The sequence below is a fragment of the Clarias gariepinus genome, chromosome 13, assembly GCF_024256425.1.
Source record: "Clarias gariepinus isolate MV-2021 ecotype Netherlands chromosome 13, CGAR_prim_01v2, whole genome shotgun sequence".
Taxonomy (NCBI): Eukaryota; Metazoa; Chordata; class Actinopteri; order Siluriformes; family Clariidae; genus Clarias; species Clarias gariepinus.
Genome location: NC_071112.1, coordinates 14407798 through 14426762, shown reverse-complemented (window position 1 = coordinate 14426762; position 18965 = coordinate 14407798). Strand labels below are relative to the sequence as shown.

The 18965-nt window shown below is 38.5% G+C and overlaps 1 protein-coding gene across 1 annotated transcript; it reads right to left on the bottom strand.

Annotated features, from left to right (window-relative positions):
* Window positions 1-690: 690 nt before the first annotated feature.
* shprh (SNF2 histone linker PHD RING helicase) lies at window positions 691-17558 on the bottom strand. The gene is made up of 30 exons (XM_053510169.1): window positions 17455-17558; window positions 16452-17131; window positions 16119-16248; window positions 14978-15196; window positions 14651-14729; window positions 14370-14520; window positions 13371-13467; window positions 12960-13210; window positions 12086-12766; window positions 10774-11025; window positions 10561-10639; window positions 10309-10472; window positions 9601-9857; window positions 9339-9460; window positions 9167-9255; window positions 8964-9056; window positions 8749-8856; window positions 8532-8674; window positions 8252-8425; window positions 8067-8129; window positions 7737-7962; window positions 5632-5769; window positions 5033-5134; window positions 4808-4879; window positions 3627-3815; window positions 3406-3498; window positions 2868-2954; window positions 2493-2671; window positions 2271-2351; window positions 691-2129 (listed from the first exon to the last, which is right to left on the bottom strand). Exons 2-30 carry the CDS (start codon window positions 16998-17000, stop codon window positions 2033-2035), a joined length of 4965 nt encoding a protein of 1654 aa, XP_053366144.1. The 5' UTR covers window positions 17001-17131; window positions 17455-17558; the 3' UTR covers window positions 691-2032.
* Window positions 17559-18965: the final 1407 nt, after the last annotated feature.

Sequence of the window (18965 nt, the reverse complement as noted above, 5' to 3'; positions counted from 1 at the left end):
TGTGGTACAGCCAGTAATTCTATTGAAATAAAACGAACACTGCAAGGAACTACATCAGACTCCTTGATTCATGCTAATTCACATTATTCTACTGCGTAAAAGAGTGGGAAGTGGGGGTGGAGGAGTGTTTAGCAGTTTATCTGGACCACATTCAATTTAGTTTTGCTTTTAGGGATGCTAACCCATGGTCAAGCACTTGCTTTTATAAGATGGGACTAACATATTTGTGATTCCTTTTTTTAAATAAGTAATACAAAATGATTGAATAGTTCTTGTTCATAGAATTGGCAGAAAGCTTGGCGTCTCTGTTTGAATAGAGTCTGAACTCCATATTCAGTAGTTGAAATCAGAAATAAATGGAATCTATTAATCTATTCTATCTAGCTCTGGCTTCTTTAATGGTTAACCTAATATATATTTTTAAAGGTCAAAATAAATAAAAAACAAACAATCTGAACTTTTATTCCTAAAAACTCTTTTTTATTCCTAAAAACTCTTTTCTTTTTACCAGTTTAATTTAGATTTTAAAAAATTAACATAAAGCAAAGCTAAGAAACACATTTAAGCTTCATCCTTTCAACTTCTACAGGTTTTATGGACATTGACTGTCTTGTCCAGTACAAAGTTAAAATGTTAGCATGCAGTGTTCACTACAACATTACTTAAATAACTCTCCAGAAACTGTAAAACTTGGTGGTTCTCTTCTTGAGACATTCATTTTACATATTTTCAACTTACTGTAAATACAGAAATACAGCTCATCAAAAAATTACTTATCATCAAAATTCACTACATTTATATCTGAACAAACAAATATAAAACCATTGCACATTCCTCCAGATGCATTTGGGGATGTTTGGGAGGAAAAATGTTAATCACTGCATGATTAGATAGGAAATTAATAACAGGGGATTACTTATTTGCAGACATACAAGATAAACCAACTTGTAGGTAAACTAACTTGAAGTGGTCATTATCTTGAGCTGAAAAAAAAAGAAAAACAAACATTAACCTGCAAATTATTTGAATGTACAACCTTAAAACTGTGCAATTCTTTCTTGTAAGAATTTGGTGGTCATATTTTTACCAGAGGAAATCTAAACAAAAAAAATAAATAAAAATAAATACTAAAATCTAATTACAGTGGAAAACTGAAACAAAAATGTCACTGGTCCCAAGAATAACATCTTTACATCAGACACACTGGAATTATAGCATCATCCGCAAAGACAGTGCTTTTGTATTTATACAGAGGGACTGAAAAATGTACCGTATATACACTTCAACATGAAAAATATATGTCTCTCTTCTGATGGTCACATGACACCATCAATGATGATGCAACTACTGACATCTTTAGAGGGAACATAATATTACATGTTGCTGCATTAATTTAACTGAGTTAAAGTGTGTTTCATAAATAGTTACATATCAATCAGTGGCACACATAATTGAATTAATAATGCATAGAATAGAAAGACACTACAATAGACCACTCTGCTCAAATTTTGTACAGAGATTTATTGCTCTGCCGGGTCTAAAAAATATTTTTATGCATTAAGGTACCAAAAAGTTTATCCCCACCATGGGGAACTCTTTGTTAACGTACAGATATGAGGTTGCACTTTTGTCTTTTTCCTTTTTTTGTCTTGTACCTACAAGTGAAATGCAGTCTGCATTTTGTTAACAGCACCTGTATTTTTATTATGTGTAATTTCGACAATCCTGAGACTGCAACTTTATTAACACAATCTGTGATTTTTTTTTTAAGCTTGCAAGTTGTTTTAGGACAGAATTCCACATGGAAAAAAGTCTTTTAAACTGAAAACATCATACAAAGTAAAAAAAAATAATAATAATTTATGTCAGAAGTGGAACTAACATATACTGTAAAATACACAAAGTGCAAAGTTAGAGTGAAGCAGTGGAGATCTTTTATACTGATTAGTGTTGTAATGGTCCCTTTTTATCTGCCTCTCCTTGCTGGTTGTGGTGCTCGCTGGCCAGACTGTGTGGTTGTGATTAACCATTTTCATTCCAGTGTGTCACTGTCCTCAGTGAAAAGCTCAGCCAGGTCAGCCACTGTGAACACAGACGCCTCCGAGTGTTTCATGGCCGTGGTACTGTGACTGAAAAAACACAGGAAATGTCAAAGAATTATCAAACACTTTATCACTAAGAAACAAAAAGATCCATTACCATTCCTTACATCAAACTAACACAGTGTAATCAGACAAATCATGAACACGCTTGCTTTTTCCCATGCTCACCTCTTCTCTGCTGTTTTCAGCATTGCCTGCATGCGCTCCTCAATAGTGGATTTAATCAGGAACCGGTGCACAAAAGTGGGTCTAGTGAACAAACAATAAACGAGTAGAGATTAAATCACTTGTTGCTGAAGATATCCGAGGTCAGTGAAGTATCTTTATGAATTGTTATTTTGTTATGATGCCCTATAGTCGCAATCACCTATTTAATCACACGTAACTCACTTGGTCTGGCCAATGCGGTGCACTCTGCCAATGGCCTGCAGCTCATGCGCTGGGTTGAGAATAGGCTCCACAAGCAGCACATGTGTAGCCTCGATGATGTTCAGGCCATTTGATCCCGTGTGCAATGGCAACAGCAGTATGTTGATCTTCTCCTCATATTTGAAAGAACTCAAGTTCTCCTAAAAGAAAATCAAAAAACTACTTTCAAGTTGCAAACTATTATTGTATGCTTGAGTTCTTTGTTAATGTTTCAGGCAGATATATAGAAGATGCACAGATATAGTCACAGTTGTGAAAGGAGTAACACAGGAATGACATTTTCATTTTAAATGGTTATACTGGTATAAGACAGTTTAGTGTAATATTTTTACACACCTGAAATTTATGAATCCCGTTGATCTGTGAGAACTCCATGTTGTTATCGAAGAGTGCTTTTGCAATGATATCTAGTACTCCCTGCCACTTAAAAAAGAAAGAATAAAAAACACTGTTAAATATGTGTATACGTTTGTGTGTGTGTCTGCAGTTTGCCAGAGGTTAAGGGTCCTGAGCAGTGTAACTGCTGATGTGAAAGTCATGGGTCATGTGTCATCATGGAATGTGTATTTTCTAATTAATAATGCCATTAATTTGGTAGACACTCTTATCGAGAGTGACTTACATTTTTATCTTATAAAAACTTGAGGGGTTAAAGGACATGGCCAAATGTTAACAGGGACAACTTGGTGGTCATGGGATTTGAACCTTACCATTTTTCTTCTTTTTTTCTAACAAGCAAAAAATATTAGTTAAGCAATAATAAATACGGATGTTAAAAAAACGAGAACAGTAAAATTATGAAATCCAATTTTCTCCTGAACATAAATGTGTATTTTCTAATGAATAATGTCACCATGAAAACATCACTGCTTACTGTAGAAAATACAAGAGATTTAGCTCCTGGGTCAGTCATCTGGATTTTCTTAAGGGCTCGGACCACAGCTTCTACTTTAGTGGAGTGACTTCCCTAAGGTATAAAAAATGAAGAAGAGGGATTTAAAATTTATCTTGCACACAAAACAAATAAGAAAAATTGTTCTTAAGTAATCACTGATTTCCTAGTATTGCAAGGTCAGAAGATTGAACCGTACTGACTTTGACAGGAATTTCCTGGTCCTGATCCGCAGCCTGGGTGGTGAAGACATAGGAAATTTCGGTGTGGGAAGTGGTTTGCCTGCAGATTGCACACTTTATAGCTTTTCTTCGATTGCCAACACTGTACTGCTCCACAATGATGGAAATGCACTCATTACAGAAACAGTGTCCACAGGTAAGCACAGCCCACTGTCAAACACAAGATATACTATATAAGATATACACAAATGTACTTGTATTACAAAGTAGCATAGGGTTTATCTATTTGCAGTCGAATATGGCATGCTATTTAGAAAAAATATTCATGAGAGAATGAATGAAAACTATATATATTTATATAATATATATATAATGAAAAGTCTGAATATATTGAATGGATTGTGAATATATTGAATGAAAAGTCTGAATATATTGATTAAAACATGACGTCATCAGTGCCATCTTTAGGAAGGATGAGTGACTGAGCGAGAAACTTGGTTGCTGCGATTATGAGAAATGAAGAGATGGTCAACACGTTAGTGAGTGCGTGTACGGCCCAAAGTGGTGCCGTAAGCCTCACTCAATATCAGATTTCCACATTCGAATACGTTTAAACCCGCCACGAGCTGTTATTATTTTTTCCTCCCTAATGTGTCACAGCTGCGTTTGGTTTTCCCAGTTAATTGGCGTTGTATTTAAGCCCAGAGTTTCATCGTGAAGGAGGCTGTTATGGTCAGTTTCTTTGTGGCTTGCTCTAATTAATTTTACCCTCTGTGAATGTTCTTGGTTACGAACTCGCCTTATGCCTAATTCTGTTGTTTGCACATCAACTGAACTCTTAACTGCTTCGGCTTGATTGCCTTTGTTTTTGGTTTAAATACGAATCAGTGAGTGTAACCGTCTTCACTCTCACTACCAAACACTTTGTGTCTTTATACAACACTAGTGTAAGTACTCGGACGGGGAAAAGAGGAGGAAATGGACTTAGGGCCTACACGCACTCACTAACTCTCTCTCTCTCTCTCTCTCTCTAGATAGAGAGAGAGAAAGAGAGAGTTTTCATTCGATTCTCTCATGAACATTTTTCTAAACGGCTTGCCATTATATATATATATATATATATATATATATATATATATATATATATATATATATATATATAGTTACATCATATTTTTTAGTTGTGTATCATTTCATCTTACCTCCTGACCCAGAGAACGAGCACAGATAGGACATGGCTCTGGATTCAGACCTCCTGTTGATTTATCCTGTGACTAAAACAAATAAGTAGAAAAATCAGCATTCAAAATATATCATTGAAAATCTTATACAGTCAAACAGTACTAATTTGTCCTACTTTATAGTTTAATTATACAGAAATTTTCATAGTCTTAATATTATATAAATAAAGTCTCTTTAATTGTTACCTTCTCCAAATTGGTGAGATAGAGAAACTGCCCCAGCTTTTTCTGTAGCTGAGATTTAGCCACAGCCCGGTCATTCAACAGTTTAACTCTGTTCTGCTCCACCTGGAGCCAAACAAAACCAATGAACAAACACATGCATTTAGTGAATGGGTACAGTATACAGTAATCAGCTATAACCATTATAATCAACTGCCTAATATTGAATAAGTCCCCCTTCTGCCAGCAAAATGTTCTGACACCATAATTAACACCTTCAGCAATCTGAGCTACAGTAGCACTTTTATTTGATCGGGATACCCGGGACAGCCTTTACTGCCCATGTGGATCAGTGAGCCTTGGCCGCCCATGACCCTGTCACAGGTTCACAGTTTTTCCTTTTTTGGACCACTTTTGGTAGAGTCTGACCACTGCAGACCGGGGACATCCCACCAGACGTGCTGTTTTGGAGTGGGATATATTATTTAACACTTAAGTTGGAGGAAATAATGTGTAAGCTTAAGGATTTCATCAACTTTGACAAAAGCCAAATTGTGATGGCTTCCAATAGAAAGGTGTCAAAACATAGTGCATGGCTGTTTTGATTGGTTAATTCTACCCACCTCATGTGGCTCTATGATGTGCAGCACTTTAGGTTTGGGCTCATCAGGGAGCCGTACACGCAGTCTTTCTGTTGCCATACCCAGCTCATCTATGGCTGACACTCGATCCCTCAATGTCATCCAGTACTCATGCAACACCTGAGGAGGCAATCATGATGTGAAGTTGATCATAATGTGCAAATATAAAACAATGAGCAGTCAGACAACGCTAAAATAAAAACATGAGCAGTCAGACAATGCGACAATTAAAAAATTATCAGTCAAATTTTTGATAGAATTGAAAAACTAGCAGACAATGCTAAAATGAAAAAAGTATCAGCCAGACAATGCTAGAATGAAAAAAAAATATCAGTCAGACAAAGCTGTGAAAGTGTGCAGTCACACATTTATACAGTGAAACCTCGGATTACGAGCATAATTCGTATTCATAATTCGTATAACTCAAATTAATTGTTCCACAGCCCAAAAAAATAATTACATAAAAAATTAACACAAAATATAAAGCAAAAATAAAACGAATTTACCTGCATTTTACCTTTTAAAAAAAGTCAAAAGAAATCCCGACAGATAAGTGTTTCCGTTTAAGTGTTTCACGCTGTGTGTGTGTGTGTGTGTGTGTGTGTGTGTGTGTGTGTGTGTGTGTGTGAAGCTGTTCCCATCACGAGAGAGAGTGTATGAACCGGCTCAGTGTCAACTTACGTGTGTGCACACACACATAAGAGAGGTTGAGGGAGAAAATGGATTTTTAAACTTCTAATGAGACTTTATTAGACAGTAAACCTTACTTATTTGTGTTTCACATAAACACACTTTAACAGAAGCACACCCTCGCTGCATCACACACACACACACACACACACACACACACTCTCTAAACGCACGCGAGAGAGTGAGAGTGTGTGTTTGTGTGTGTGAAGCACACCTAGTGAATGGGTACACACACACACACACACACTCTCCAAACGTGCGCGCGCGAGAGAGAGAGAGAGTGTGATTTTTTTATTAAAAATCTTTGCTCCTCTTGTGGAACGCTCGCAAACCGCGTTACTCATAATCCGAGGTTTTACTGTACATTAACATTTAGGCATTTGGTAGACACTTTTATCCAGAGTGACTTACATTTTTATCTTATTATACATCTGAGCAGTTGAGGGGTTAAAGGACATGCCCAAATGTTAACATGTTAACAGGGACAACTTGGTGGTCGTGGGATTTGAACCTGGGACCTTCCTTTTTTTTTTTTTTTTTTTTTAAGAGTGCATTAAAAATACATAGCACAAAAATACATTAGCATTGCACAGTTGCAGCTAATTTACCATTTTGTTCTTTCTTCTAACAAGCAAAAAATATTAGTTAAGCAATAATAAATACGGATGTAAAAAAAAAAACGAGAAGAGTAAAATTACGAAATCCAATTTTCTTCAACACACATCTACTACTTACGATACACACGAAATGAGACTACAAATACACTAATTCTCCACTTTTAATATCTTCATCTTTCCTCGACCAGACACTTTTCTAGCTGCCAAAACACTTTGACACCTTGTCAGAATAAAAGTGGACATCATTAGCAGCTCTCCTTGCACACGTACACCCACCATGCCTCCTCCTACACATAGCACAACACTTTCTTTATTCTCACCCCTCACTGACACTGATGACTCTAATCTCCTCCTCACCAGCTGGCCCACCACCTGTCCACTGAACCCCATACCCTCACATCTCCTACATACCACAAGACAGCACTGATCTCTAAACAATGAGAACAAATAAATTACTTTCTATTTTTCTATAAGTGGCATAATGAATTAAACAATCAGTGGTCTTTTTAGGGTACTTCAGACATTTTAGCATACTTCCCAAAAAATCCAACCTGGATGAACACACCCTTTTTGGACAGTAAGCCTGTTCATGTGAGTCTATCATTCTAAGACAACATTGTGCAGCCCAGTTAATTGTAACCAAGTTCCTACCTTATGTCCTGATTTAATACATAATGCTATAGTTCATGAACACCTGAATCCTACACTGAGAGCCAGTGTTTTAGATGATATCCATACTTCAATGCTCATTATATAATTTTGTAAATCATTAATATATACCTTGTACTCCTTTTTCCAGAATTCAAAAAGCTCCATAAAAGTAGTGCCCTCCTCTATCAGTTCAGGATCCATGCGACGAATCTTGGCAAAGGACAAGATGGCTTTCAGGGTGCGTTCTGTCTCACTGGCTGCCCGCAGACCGCGACTAGTTGTGGGAAGCCTGTCGTCCATTAACCCCTCCTCATCCTCAATCATCTCCTCAAAAATTGCCGTCTGACCTTTAACTCTGTGATTCATAATAAATGTTTTTAAGGTTAAGTGTTTTAAAAGGTAGGGTCTTGTATGTTATGATTGATTTGAATAACGTACATGAATATTATTATTACTTACGTGTGAGAAAACAATTTTGACTCATAATCTGTGAAGAGTTCATCAGATTTGCAAAATACACAGCTATAAAAATAAAACAGCAACAAAACAAGACTTAAATATACAGTAAAAAAAAAAGGCAAAAAAATGCACTATGATTGATTAATATGTAAAGATGATTATTAAGCTAGCTAAAATAAACTTACTTGTTGAGTGGAAGTCGCACAGGCCTCAGGTGACAAGCTGTCGCCTCCTCGATGACTTCCTGTGATGGTGGAGCTTCTAGCTCTTTTACAGCATCCTGAACGGTTTTCTGGGATTTCATCAGTTCATCCATCTGTGTGCTGAGTAAAAACTGGAGACCTCGGGCATCCCGGAACCTGAGAAAAAGATGCTCAGGGTTGAACGGTGCAAAATAAACGAACAAGAAATTCTTAACGTTAAAATGAACAATGTAGAATTCTTGAAGCACAACTTCTGAATTACTTGTCAGCCATTGAGAGTTTATTGGCTTGCTGTTTGTAGCTGCAGGTAAGTTCGTTTTGGATGCGGCCGACCAAGTCGTCATCCATTGAGTACTGAATGGCCTGCTGAATGATGTCCAACCACCAGGGGGCGCGCAGGTTAACCTAAAGCAGAGCAAAATCACAAACTGTGCTTGTTTCCTAATTCAGACCAACTGATCAATTCTCAAATATCCTACCTTGCGTTTGAGGTCTCTGATGTTCTGAAGTACAGGTAGGAGGTTCTGCTGAGCTTCAGAAACTTCAGAGCTGACCTTAGCCATGTAGTGTTGTTTCAACTGTTCTGCCTAGTTAGATAACATGTTTCGGTCAGTCACGTGGATTAAATCTACTTGGTTCGACGTTTGGAAAAGATTTAAAGGAAAAATCACTTTTTTCCTCTCTGATTTCTAACCTCCTCTTTCAGACGATCATCTCGAAGAGTAGGTGGAATACCAGGATGCTTGGCATTTAGTAACTCCATCAAATTGTGTGTAGCATGAAGTCTCTATATTTAGGATATAGAAATAGATTTTAAAAGATTTATAGCACATGGATATTTTCTCTTTACTGAATACTACTACTATACCTGAACAGAGATAGAGTACATGGTTATACCTGCAGGGAATCAGTTTTAAGTCGATCCTTGTGTTCTTCTGATGATCTAAGCACTTCTCTGTACATCTCTGCTGCCTCGACAAACTCATCTACCAGAACACACAGGACAGGAATGTTTTAAAACATGCCCATATGGACAGAGAAATTAGGACAGCGTTTCGGCACATGGTACCTCTGATAATGTGGATTCCTGCCAAACCATTGAGAGCGCACACCAGCTGTCTGTGAGCCTCCTCACACTCAACACGACACTTCTTCTGCAGGGACTTCAGCAGTTCCTCCATTGTCATTGTACTGAATAGCATGTCAAATAGATATCATTAGTGAAATGAAAGCAAATAGAAGGTAGAAAACCGGGTGTATAGTCTTTAGGCATGTAAAAAATAAATAAATGTAGATAGAATGTGTCGTGCTGGTATTCAAATGCTCTTCACCTTTTCTGGAAGGGCAAAAACTCTCCCCTGACAGCCTGAGGATGGCAGCAAGCCTGGCGCAGGCGCAACAGTGGGTACAGGACAGTGTTGACTGTGCGCCGGTCCAGGCTGCCCAACTTTAGAGACCAGTCTGAGATCTTTCTTAGCTTAAGCAGAGCATCCTGGGAGCAGACCTCATGCTGGCGGTGGTAAAAGTGGCCTTCCACAGGAGAGAAATTAAGCCAGTGGATCTCTTCTGTCTGTGGAGGAATTTGGATCTGGAAACAATACCAATACAAAAAAATATTTATTCCTTTAATATCCATATCTATTCTGGAATTCAGCAGTTACAGACTAATATATTTGCATAGCATTTTAAACAACAGGCATTGTTACAAAGCAGATCCATAGAGATCCAGATGTAGATTCGGATCGCTAACAACGGTGTCAAGAAAAACTCCCACGAGGAAGAAACCTCACAAAGGACCGTACCATGGCTCTGGGTAGTTGCATAATAAATCATTACTCTTCTACAACAATAAATGAAAGTCACATTGTACTAAATGCAATGAAAAATAAACGCATGAGCATAATGTGATTAATTACATTAGCATGGCAATACATGTTTTATAAATACAGCAGAGGAAATGATCACAACTAAAACTGTAAAAACGCCTGTTTACATTATTTCAGTATGTGAAAACATTTCAAACAACATTAACAACCAACCTGATCAATAACATCTTTTTTGGCAGATCGCCACAACAGCTGGCCAATGACGCTGTAGAGTGGCCCTGTGTTTCCACGGCAATAGGGTCTATATAGCAACTGCTCCCACCAGTACTTCACCCAGTATGGGTCGACTCCCAGAAACAAAACAAGTCCATACAAATCTGTTGATCATTTCCAAGTCAGTTACTGATACAGGCACTGTGGAGACCAATTCCAATTTATTAAGTGACAATCTGAGGCTCCGCTTACCTTCTAGACCTCTTTGTACTGGAGTTCCACTTACACACCAGCGATTAATGGACGTGAGTCGTAGAGCCATCTCTGCAGCCTAAAGCCAAAAGGAAGCATACATAAGTTCTACAAACTTTTTTTTTTTTAATATATAAAGAACATACATGTTCTCCCCTCAGCTGCTCTACCACTCATTTTAGAATGGAAGTAGCCTCCACATCGCTAGGTCACCTTAGCTGTTGTGCACTCCACCATCTGAGCCTCATCCAGACACACACGCCACCACTCCACAGCCACCAGCGGGCTTGGCACAGCCATGTAGCGTTTCTGGTTACGAAAACGACGGCCATCTTTGCTGTTACTATGCGGGAGGTTGACGTAGTTCAGCTCAGTACGCAGCACGTCATAAGTGGTGATGACCACATCCTGTTCAGCCAGGATGTGAGGCTGAATGAACCCATGCCTCTTCACACCCTGGTACACCTGAAGGACATGGACAAAAACATTTTTTTAGAATAACTTTTACAAGGTACTTTGTTATTGTTTTTGATGAAGCAGTATAATTCTTATGTTAATATGTATTAAGAAACAATACTATCACAGAACTGACTTTACTGGTATAAGACATAGGCTAAATTAGATTTTTTGTATTAGCAGATCATTAGAGTTTTTTAATACTTTTGAGAGACAAGGATGGATAACGGTGTTAATTTTATTTTAGATTATTCTGCATTTGATGGACTAATGTTATCATTAACACTGATTTAATGTTGTTGATGATCATCTGATAAGATAATCTGAGAAAATATGTTAATACACAGTATATGCAGGGCTAGCTCATTGGTTAGGATGGTGGAATGTCACAGGTTCAAACCCAACACTGTTAGGCCCTTGGACAAAACTCTTAACCCTCAACTGCCCAGATTTTCAATGAAATACTGTATAATGCAAATTGCTCTTTATAAGGGCGTCTCCCAAATGCTGTAAATGTCAAATGAACAACTATACAAATGTACAAAGTAGTGATGGAAAGTTTGGATCATTTTAGTGACTCAGTCCTTTGAATCTCGTTCGTCAAATGATCTTTTTTGAGTCATTTAAGTTTATTTCGTTCTTTTGATCAGAAATAAAATAAAATGTTACAGTTTCACTAAACAGACCACCAACACGTCTACATACACAAATTGTGGCTATAGTTCCAGTAATGAAAATATTACAATGCAGCTATTGACATATTATGATGAACAAAATGAGCAGCTCATTCGTTCTTTTGTCACATGACCAGTATAAAATGAACGAATCACTCTCGGAGACTACTGGTTCTTCTGAGTCACGTTAATCAAAAAGAATGAATCGTTTATGAACGACCCATCACTAGTACAAAAATGTAACAAATATCCACACAGAAAATCTGTTATGCTTCACCTGGTATTTAAAATTTGAGCTCTAAGTAAAGCTCTAATGAATGTCACAAATATAAAGTACAGTATGTGTGATGTTTGTGTGAACTACCAAGTCTGGTTCTAATTCAAGCAGTACTTGCCAGTACTCGGAGAGAGGCAGAGCGGATGTGCCGGTTAATTTCTTCGACCCACTGATGACATATGGAACTGGGGGAAATAATAAGAGTGGCACCAGTAGAAACAGGAGTCATGGCCACTAGGCAGTGTGGGCAGTAGAATGGTGTAGTCGTCAGGTTCTCCTCCTTGTAGTTCACACATTCAGCATGCTGCCACAGGAGACAGTTCATGCACTGCACCCGAGCTTTATAGTCCACCAGACCCAGTTCCCCACATATACACTCAAAGCGGTAATCAGGTGTATTAAAGGGAACCACAGATGCTCGAACTGAAGGTGGAGGCTCTGACTGAGACCCGTGGGTAATATCCGACTTCTCTAGATGCTGATGTTTATTACTCTCCATCGGCTCTTGTTTAGCCTTAGCCACAAGGCAGTCCCCTGTATCTTTCTCGCCATCACCTGAAACCTGGGACTGGCACTTCTCCAGACTTGCCTCAATCCTGCGGTTTTCACAGAGTGTCTCAGGCTCTGCTTGTGAATCATGCTTTTGCTTCGGTTCCTGTGTGAGTACAGGTGGGCCCAAGCTGAACATCGTGTCCTCAGAGTCAGAAGCTGCACTTGAGGAGTTCATAACTGCATCCCGTTCCTGGCCTGCGCAACGATGAGATGTTCTCCTAGGAGCAGCCTCCCCAGTCGACTTTTGCTATAAAAATATAGAAATATTTTCAACGCTGAATTATAAATAATGAACATTCTACATATTTTTGTTATTGTATAACTGTATAAATGTCCCTGTTGTTTGAAACCCATATTTATATAAAGTCTAACAGCATTCAGGTACACAGCAGAATTTATGTGTAAGGCCAAATCAATAAAATAATACAGCGATTACTCACAGGGGTAACAGGTTTCTTCTTCTTTTCTTTGTAGTTCTTTCCCAGCATGAAGGAGCCAGCTAAGCCTCGACCTTTGACCTGTTTGACTAAACCTTCAGTTATTATTTTCGTCAGCGTTTTCTTAATGTGGTTGCGGTTTTTCAGAGGGTCGTATTTGTACGTAGTCCGGAGGTACGTAAAAATAGCATTGATTGAGGCTCCTTTTCCAACCTTCATTTCCTTAATGGCAGTCAGAAGCATCACGCGGACAGCTTTTAAGAGTATGGACATACATATTGGTATAGCAGTTACTTTATGTAATGCAAAAAGCTTTTAACATTATAATACTTATATTTCACAAAATAGTGCAAGAACTATATGCTAATAAATGTAAATGCAAAAAAAACATCAATAACGAATATGGCTCCTTACCGGGGTAGGTGATTTTCTCTCTTGGCTTTGCCTCACATTGCTTAATCCTTTGCCTTTCTAATGGGGGAGGAGGGATATAGTAATTCACTGACTGTCCCTAGAGAACACAAAAACATAATTAAGACACCAGACATCAATAATGAGAACCTGCACATTACTTGCTTTTCTACAACATGTAAATATTATTTATACGGCTAAAACGTAGAAATGAGTAATTCACACTATATCTATACCACACACATACAGTCGTAGACAAAAGTTTTGAGAATTACATAAATATAGGAAATTGGAAAAGTTGCTGCTTAAGTTTTTATAATAGCAATTTGCATATACTCCAGAATGTTATGAAGAGTGATCAGATGAATTGCATAGTCCTTTTTTGCCATGAAAATGCATAAAAATGGCTTCACAGACAAGGATATTGTGGCTACTAAGATTGCACCTAAATCAACAATTTATAGGATTATCAAGAACTTTAAGAAAAGAGGTTCAATTCTTGTTAAGAAGGCTTCAGGGTGTCCAAGAAAGTCCAGCAAGCGCCAGGATTGTCTCCCAAAAAGGGGATTCAGCTGCGGGATCGGAGTGCCACCAGTGCAGAGCTTGCTCAGGAATGGCAGCAGGCAGGTGTGAGCACATCTGTACGCACAATTAGGCGAAGACTTTTGGAAGGTGGCCTGGTGTCAAAAAGGGCAGCAAAGAAGCCACTTCTCTCCAAAAAAAACATCAGGGACAGATTGATCTTCTCCAGAAAACTAATATTTGTGTCATTCTAAAAACTTTTGGCCATGACTGTACTGTACATTCACATACATGACAGGTGTGAGAAACCTGAAAATCTCGGGTGTTCACATGGGAAAAAGCACAGAAACTCCACACAGATGGTCACATGGGATCAGAATCAAACCAGGAACCCTCGACCTGTGAGACCTTAATGGTATGCTCTGTTCCACCACATCTCCACAGGTTTTAAATTTCTAACCCATACTGCATCAAACTTACCACAGGTAAAGTGAGAGTGCTCGGCTTTAGTCCTTGGCGAGTATGGCACAAAATAAGGGCCAGCACCTCTACAGTCTTTCCCAGCCCCATCTCATCAGCAAGGATTCCTCCGGGCCAGTCCACCCCAGCCAGAGGAAACTCCCGGATCAAACTAGTTAAAATAGATCATTATGACTAGAACATTATGTGATCATCAGTTTCAGTCGAATGCCCAAATTATGCCTTAATATTGTACTTGATCGAGATGCACATAAATGAGTATACTCTTAAAACCTTCTTACCAGCCTGTGTAGGGGTTATAAAACAACTTCTTTCCACAAATTGTCATCACTTCCCTCCAAAGGAAATGAATTGTTTGTTCTGTTGATGAAACATGTTGACAAAATTTCAGCAAATTCCAGCCAAATAGCAGAAAGCCCTTCATAAATAAAGACATTTTTATGTCATATTTGTGTCAGCTTGTCCTCTTACAGGGAGGAGTCAGTGCAAAACTACAATGTTTACTAAGGTACACTGAAGCTGTTCTGGTAGCTCATTGTATTTTACCCTTAATTCATTACCCATCTTTGTATTAGGACAAAGCAGTGTGACAGGAGTAATAACTTTACCTTGAGGGCATTCACTCTTGTACCTTTCCTTCCTTAACATCCAGTTGACAGCCTGACGCTGGTACGGTCGGAGCACTGGTATAAGGGCTGGCTGCTGTACGTCAAAGACTTGGTTCTGATTTTCTCTTTGGTGAACGTGTCTGACAAAGTCATAGAGTTCTTCTACGTTCTGCCGCTCCAGATCAGTGTCACATTCTTCCTCCTCATTCTCCATGATCTCTGCCATGAGAAAGTAAGTTATGCCACGTCAAACGTCCATAACGTATATTATACAAGAGTTAGTTCTGATTAAGCAATCTATATGGACAATAGCCATTTAACAAACGGTGATAATAGACGATAAAACTATACATTTCACTATATGCATCACTCCGCTAATACAATAACAGTTAATTACAAGAAGGTCGGTATGCAGTACTAATGGGAAAGCAGGTACAGAGTGGAAAGCAAATGTCTGCCAAAAAAAACACATTTAGATCAAGAAAGAAAATACATTTGGAAACATCTTAAACAACAGCTTGTCTACTAATTAATTGCTTGCAAGTCATTCTAATTTGCCTCTGAACCTGTGTGTTGTTTTATTTGCGCCTAAGCCAAGCTATGACGCTAACTAGCTTCTAACACAAGACTGTATCTCACATCCCTCTGTAATCCCTAATCAAGGGCACTACTTAGTGTTTAGAATACCTGATAGTAAATCCTACATAGTGTACCCATAGTGTATGTACTTTGGTTTAACCCGGAAGTTAACGTAGCTAATCGTCTAAAGTGGAAGAAGTACTGGTAAGAATTGAAACCTATTTTTATGCCTGTTAAATACACTGTCCGTCGTCAACTCTGCCAGTCACAGTTAGTTATTTGTGCCAGCCTTGAAGGATATGGGTTCTGGAGCAAAACAACGGGTTAAACAAGTGTATAATTTTTTTTTTATAATAAATGGTGATTGTGAACTGTTGTATGAGACCAGCATTACAGTTAAAGCTTTGCTGTTTTGCTGGATATGAGCACGGGTGCACCCTCGTGTCTACAACCGCATCACAGCCATGCTGATATTCAACACAACGGTACTCCCTCTCATGTGTCATTGCTTTATTAAAGTTGTCCACAAAAATGTATCAGTAGGTATTAAAAGAAAGGTTACCAGGGATAATGAAGTCATAGAACAATTCCATTAGTTTTTGCAGGAGCTGACTTGCTCTTCTTAGGCGCCCATTTCCTTCACTAAGGAACTCTGGTCGTCCCAATCCAGACTCCAAAAGAAACATCTTTAGCTGCAACAGGAACAGAGTTCAGGGTTTGAGATTAACCAAGGAGAAATTTTTGAAAAAATATCATTGTGGAGTATACTAATCAGGCTAGTGTAGGAGACATCATGATCCTATAAACGCTAGCCACTAAACCACCTTGCCGCCATACTATACATACATATAGAAAAAAAGTCAATACATGACTCACTCCAAACATGAGCAAATACCTTTACAGCTCTTTCTCCAGACGAATGACAGAGCTGAATAACCTTCCTTTTCTGCAGCCAGTCCAGTTCATCAAGTGCTAATCCGCCAAAGGAGCACTCAACAGAACAGCTCATGACCTCGTTTGAGCTTGTGCCGGCTAGATTTAGTGACAGCACATCTCCAGTCTGCTGCAGGCAAAAAGTATTGTTTGCAAGCTCAACATGGACCTTGGGATGAAGCTCAAACTCTCCAATCAGAGCTTTCCAGCCCGGACCCAAAGCAGCCAGTGAAGGCACGCTTAGCTCAGTGATGTCCTGTAGGGAGTCCTGCATGGAGCTTCCTGCTTCCTCCTCCTTCTCAGAAGGTAGAATGGAGGGATGAGCGAGTACCTCTGCATTACTCAGATCAGGACGAGGGTCAGGCAGATAGCTCACAGACGGCTGGGGGAATCCTTCAAGGTCTTCCAAATCGCCCTCGATCCTGCGGTGCTCATGCATGTTCCAGTTCAGTTTATTCTTGGCCTCTTCGTCCATGCGGACAGGCGCTGCACGTTTCCTCCTGCTGCTCATATTGGGAGATAGAAGAAACTACAGGGCTGAGGAAAGGAATCCAAATGGTCCAGATGTGATCTTTACAATGAAACACTGTTACCAGGCACTGCTATCATGCTGAACATCACATCTCACACCGACGCCTGAACCTGTAATCAGCAGAGGGTTTGGAAACAGCACTATTTAACAGCAAACTCACATGATAAGCATCTTATTGCTCATCTAGGTTACACTTGACCTTTTTATTACAATCTAAAACTGTTACTAACATAATATTAAATTTGATGAGGTTCTTGACGCGATATTATGGATATTATAGAATAAATAATAATATTATAAACGATGACAGTTTAGAGAAAGTATTAGAGTTCCTGCAAGCAGTTAATACCACAAACACTACTGTCACCGTTAGCTAGCTGCAGTTACCGACTACAAAGAAATTACACATAAAAAAAACAATATTTCTGCCTACTTGGTGGTCGGACATTTATTTATCTTCCGTGTTGAATCAGGAATCACTTTCAGCTTTAGCGCCACTTCCCTGAACGATTTCATAGCGTTCCCCCATGTTTAAAGTGCCGGAAGTGACGTATTTTTTGTCCCAAAACAAAGCTTGAAAATGTTTCCTGTCTCACCGCTAGATGGTGCTCGAGTTTACTTTTAGATGTAACAGTTGAGAAGCACCCAGCTATTGAAGAAGTCAATGTATTTTTTGGGTCAGATATTAGAGAGAGAGAGAGAGAGAGAGAGAGAGAATGTTAATACAATAGTATTATAATAAGTTTATAATACTTATATATGACTATAAATGCAGATTGGTGTTGTTTATACTGTAATCAATCTTCTATAATTGCTTTGGCAACAATGCCAGTTTTAAAACATCCATGCCAATAAAGCTCTTTTGAACTGAACTGAACTGAAAGAGAGAGAGAGAGAGAGAGAGAGAGAGAGAGTTCTAGAAACTCACACAAATTCAATAGACTGTGTGAATTTTAGCATACACGTACTCTTTCGTACTATTTTTTACAAGATTTCAATTTTAAGTTTCACATACTATATAATTCACATTTTGTCACTGATTTACTTACTGTACATCCTGCCCAATTTCAGTGCAAAACATGCTAAAATGCACTTTCTCATTGTCTATGTGTTAATCACATAATCACATACGAAGTGTATCTGTGTGTGTGTGTGTGTTCTACGTTTCTTTGTTTTATTTTTCTGATGTAGTATTATGTTTTACTATTCAATACAGGATTCCAAATTCCAACAAATTTAAGTATACATCCACAGTTGGCTTATTTTTTAGAGAGACAGAGGGAAACAACTTTAGGAAAAACATTAAATGAAAAAAATGCCTAGAAAATAATTAACGACATTAAATATATATTTTGCCTATTTATATGTATTGCTGATTAAATGCCCCGTGCTTGTAAAGAACTGATCCTAAGTGACAAGAGAGAGAGAGAGAGAATGGAGTGTGCGGTTGATGTGACCCGCTTTTGGAGGCAGTTATTAGATGAAGGAGGGGGCATCGGAGCTCGCTTTAGGTGTGAAGAAGAGAAACTGGTCGCCCAGTGGAAAGTAAACTGCAGTTCGGAGTGACACCGAATGCTTCCGCGCGAAAGGGAAAATGACTTTCTATTGGATTTCAGGTAAATTTCTCTTATTAGAGCGGACGCACGTTGATCAGACTTTACAGTAGATATGCTCGTATGCACGTGCGGTGAGACTGGGCTGCGTTTTACCTGCTCAGATAGGCTTTATTTATTTATTTATTTATTTGTTTGTTTTTTGGAGAGTAAAACATTTGAAGAGGTGCAATTCTTGTTCTATTTTACTGGTACTAAAATGATCCGGTTCGTTGAAGAAACGTGAGATGCACTGACTGAGACTAAATGCTGTCCATGGTGCTGACTTACTCACCAAGTTCTTTTCCAGGCTGCTTAAAGTTTCTAATATATCTGAATGACACTGTTCACT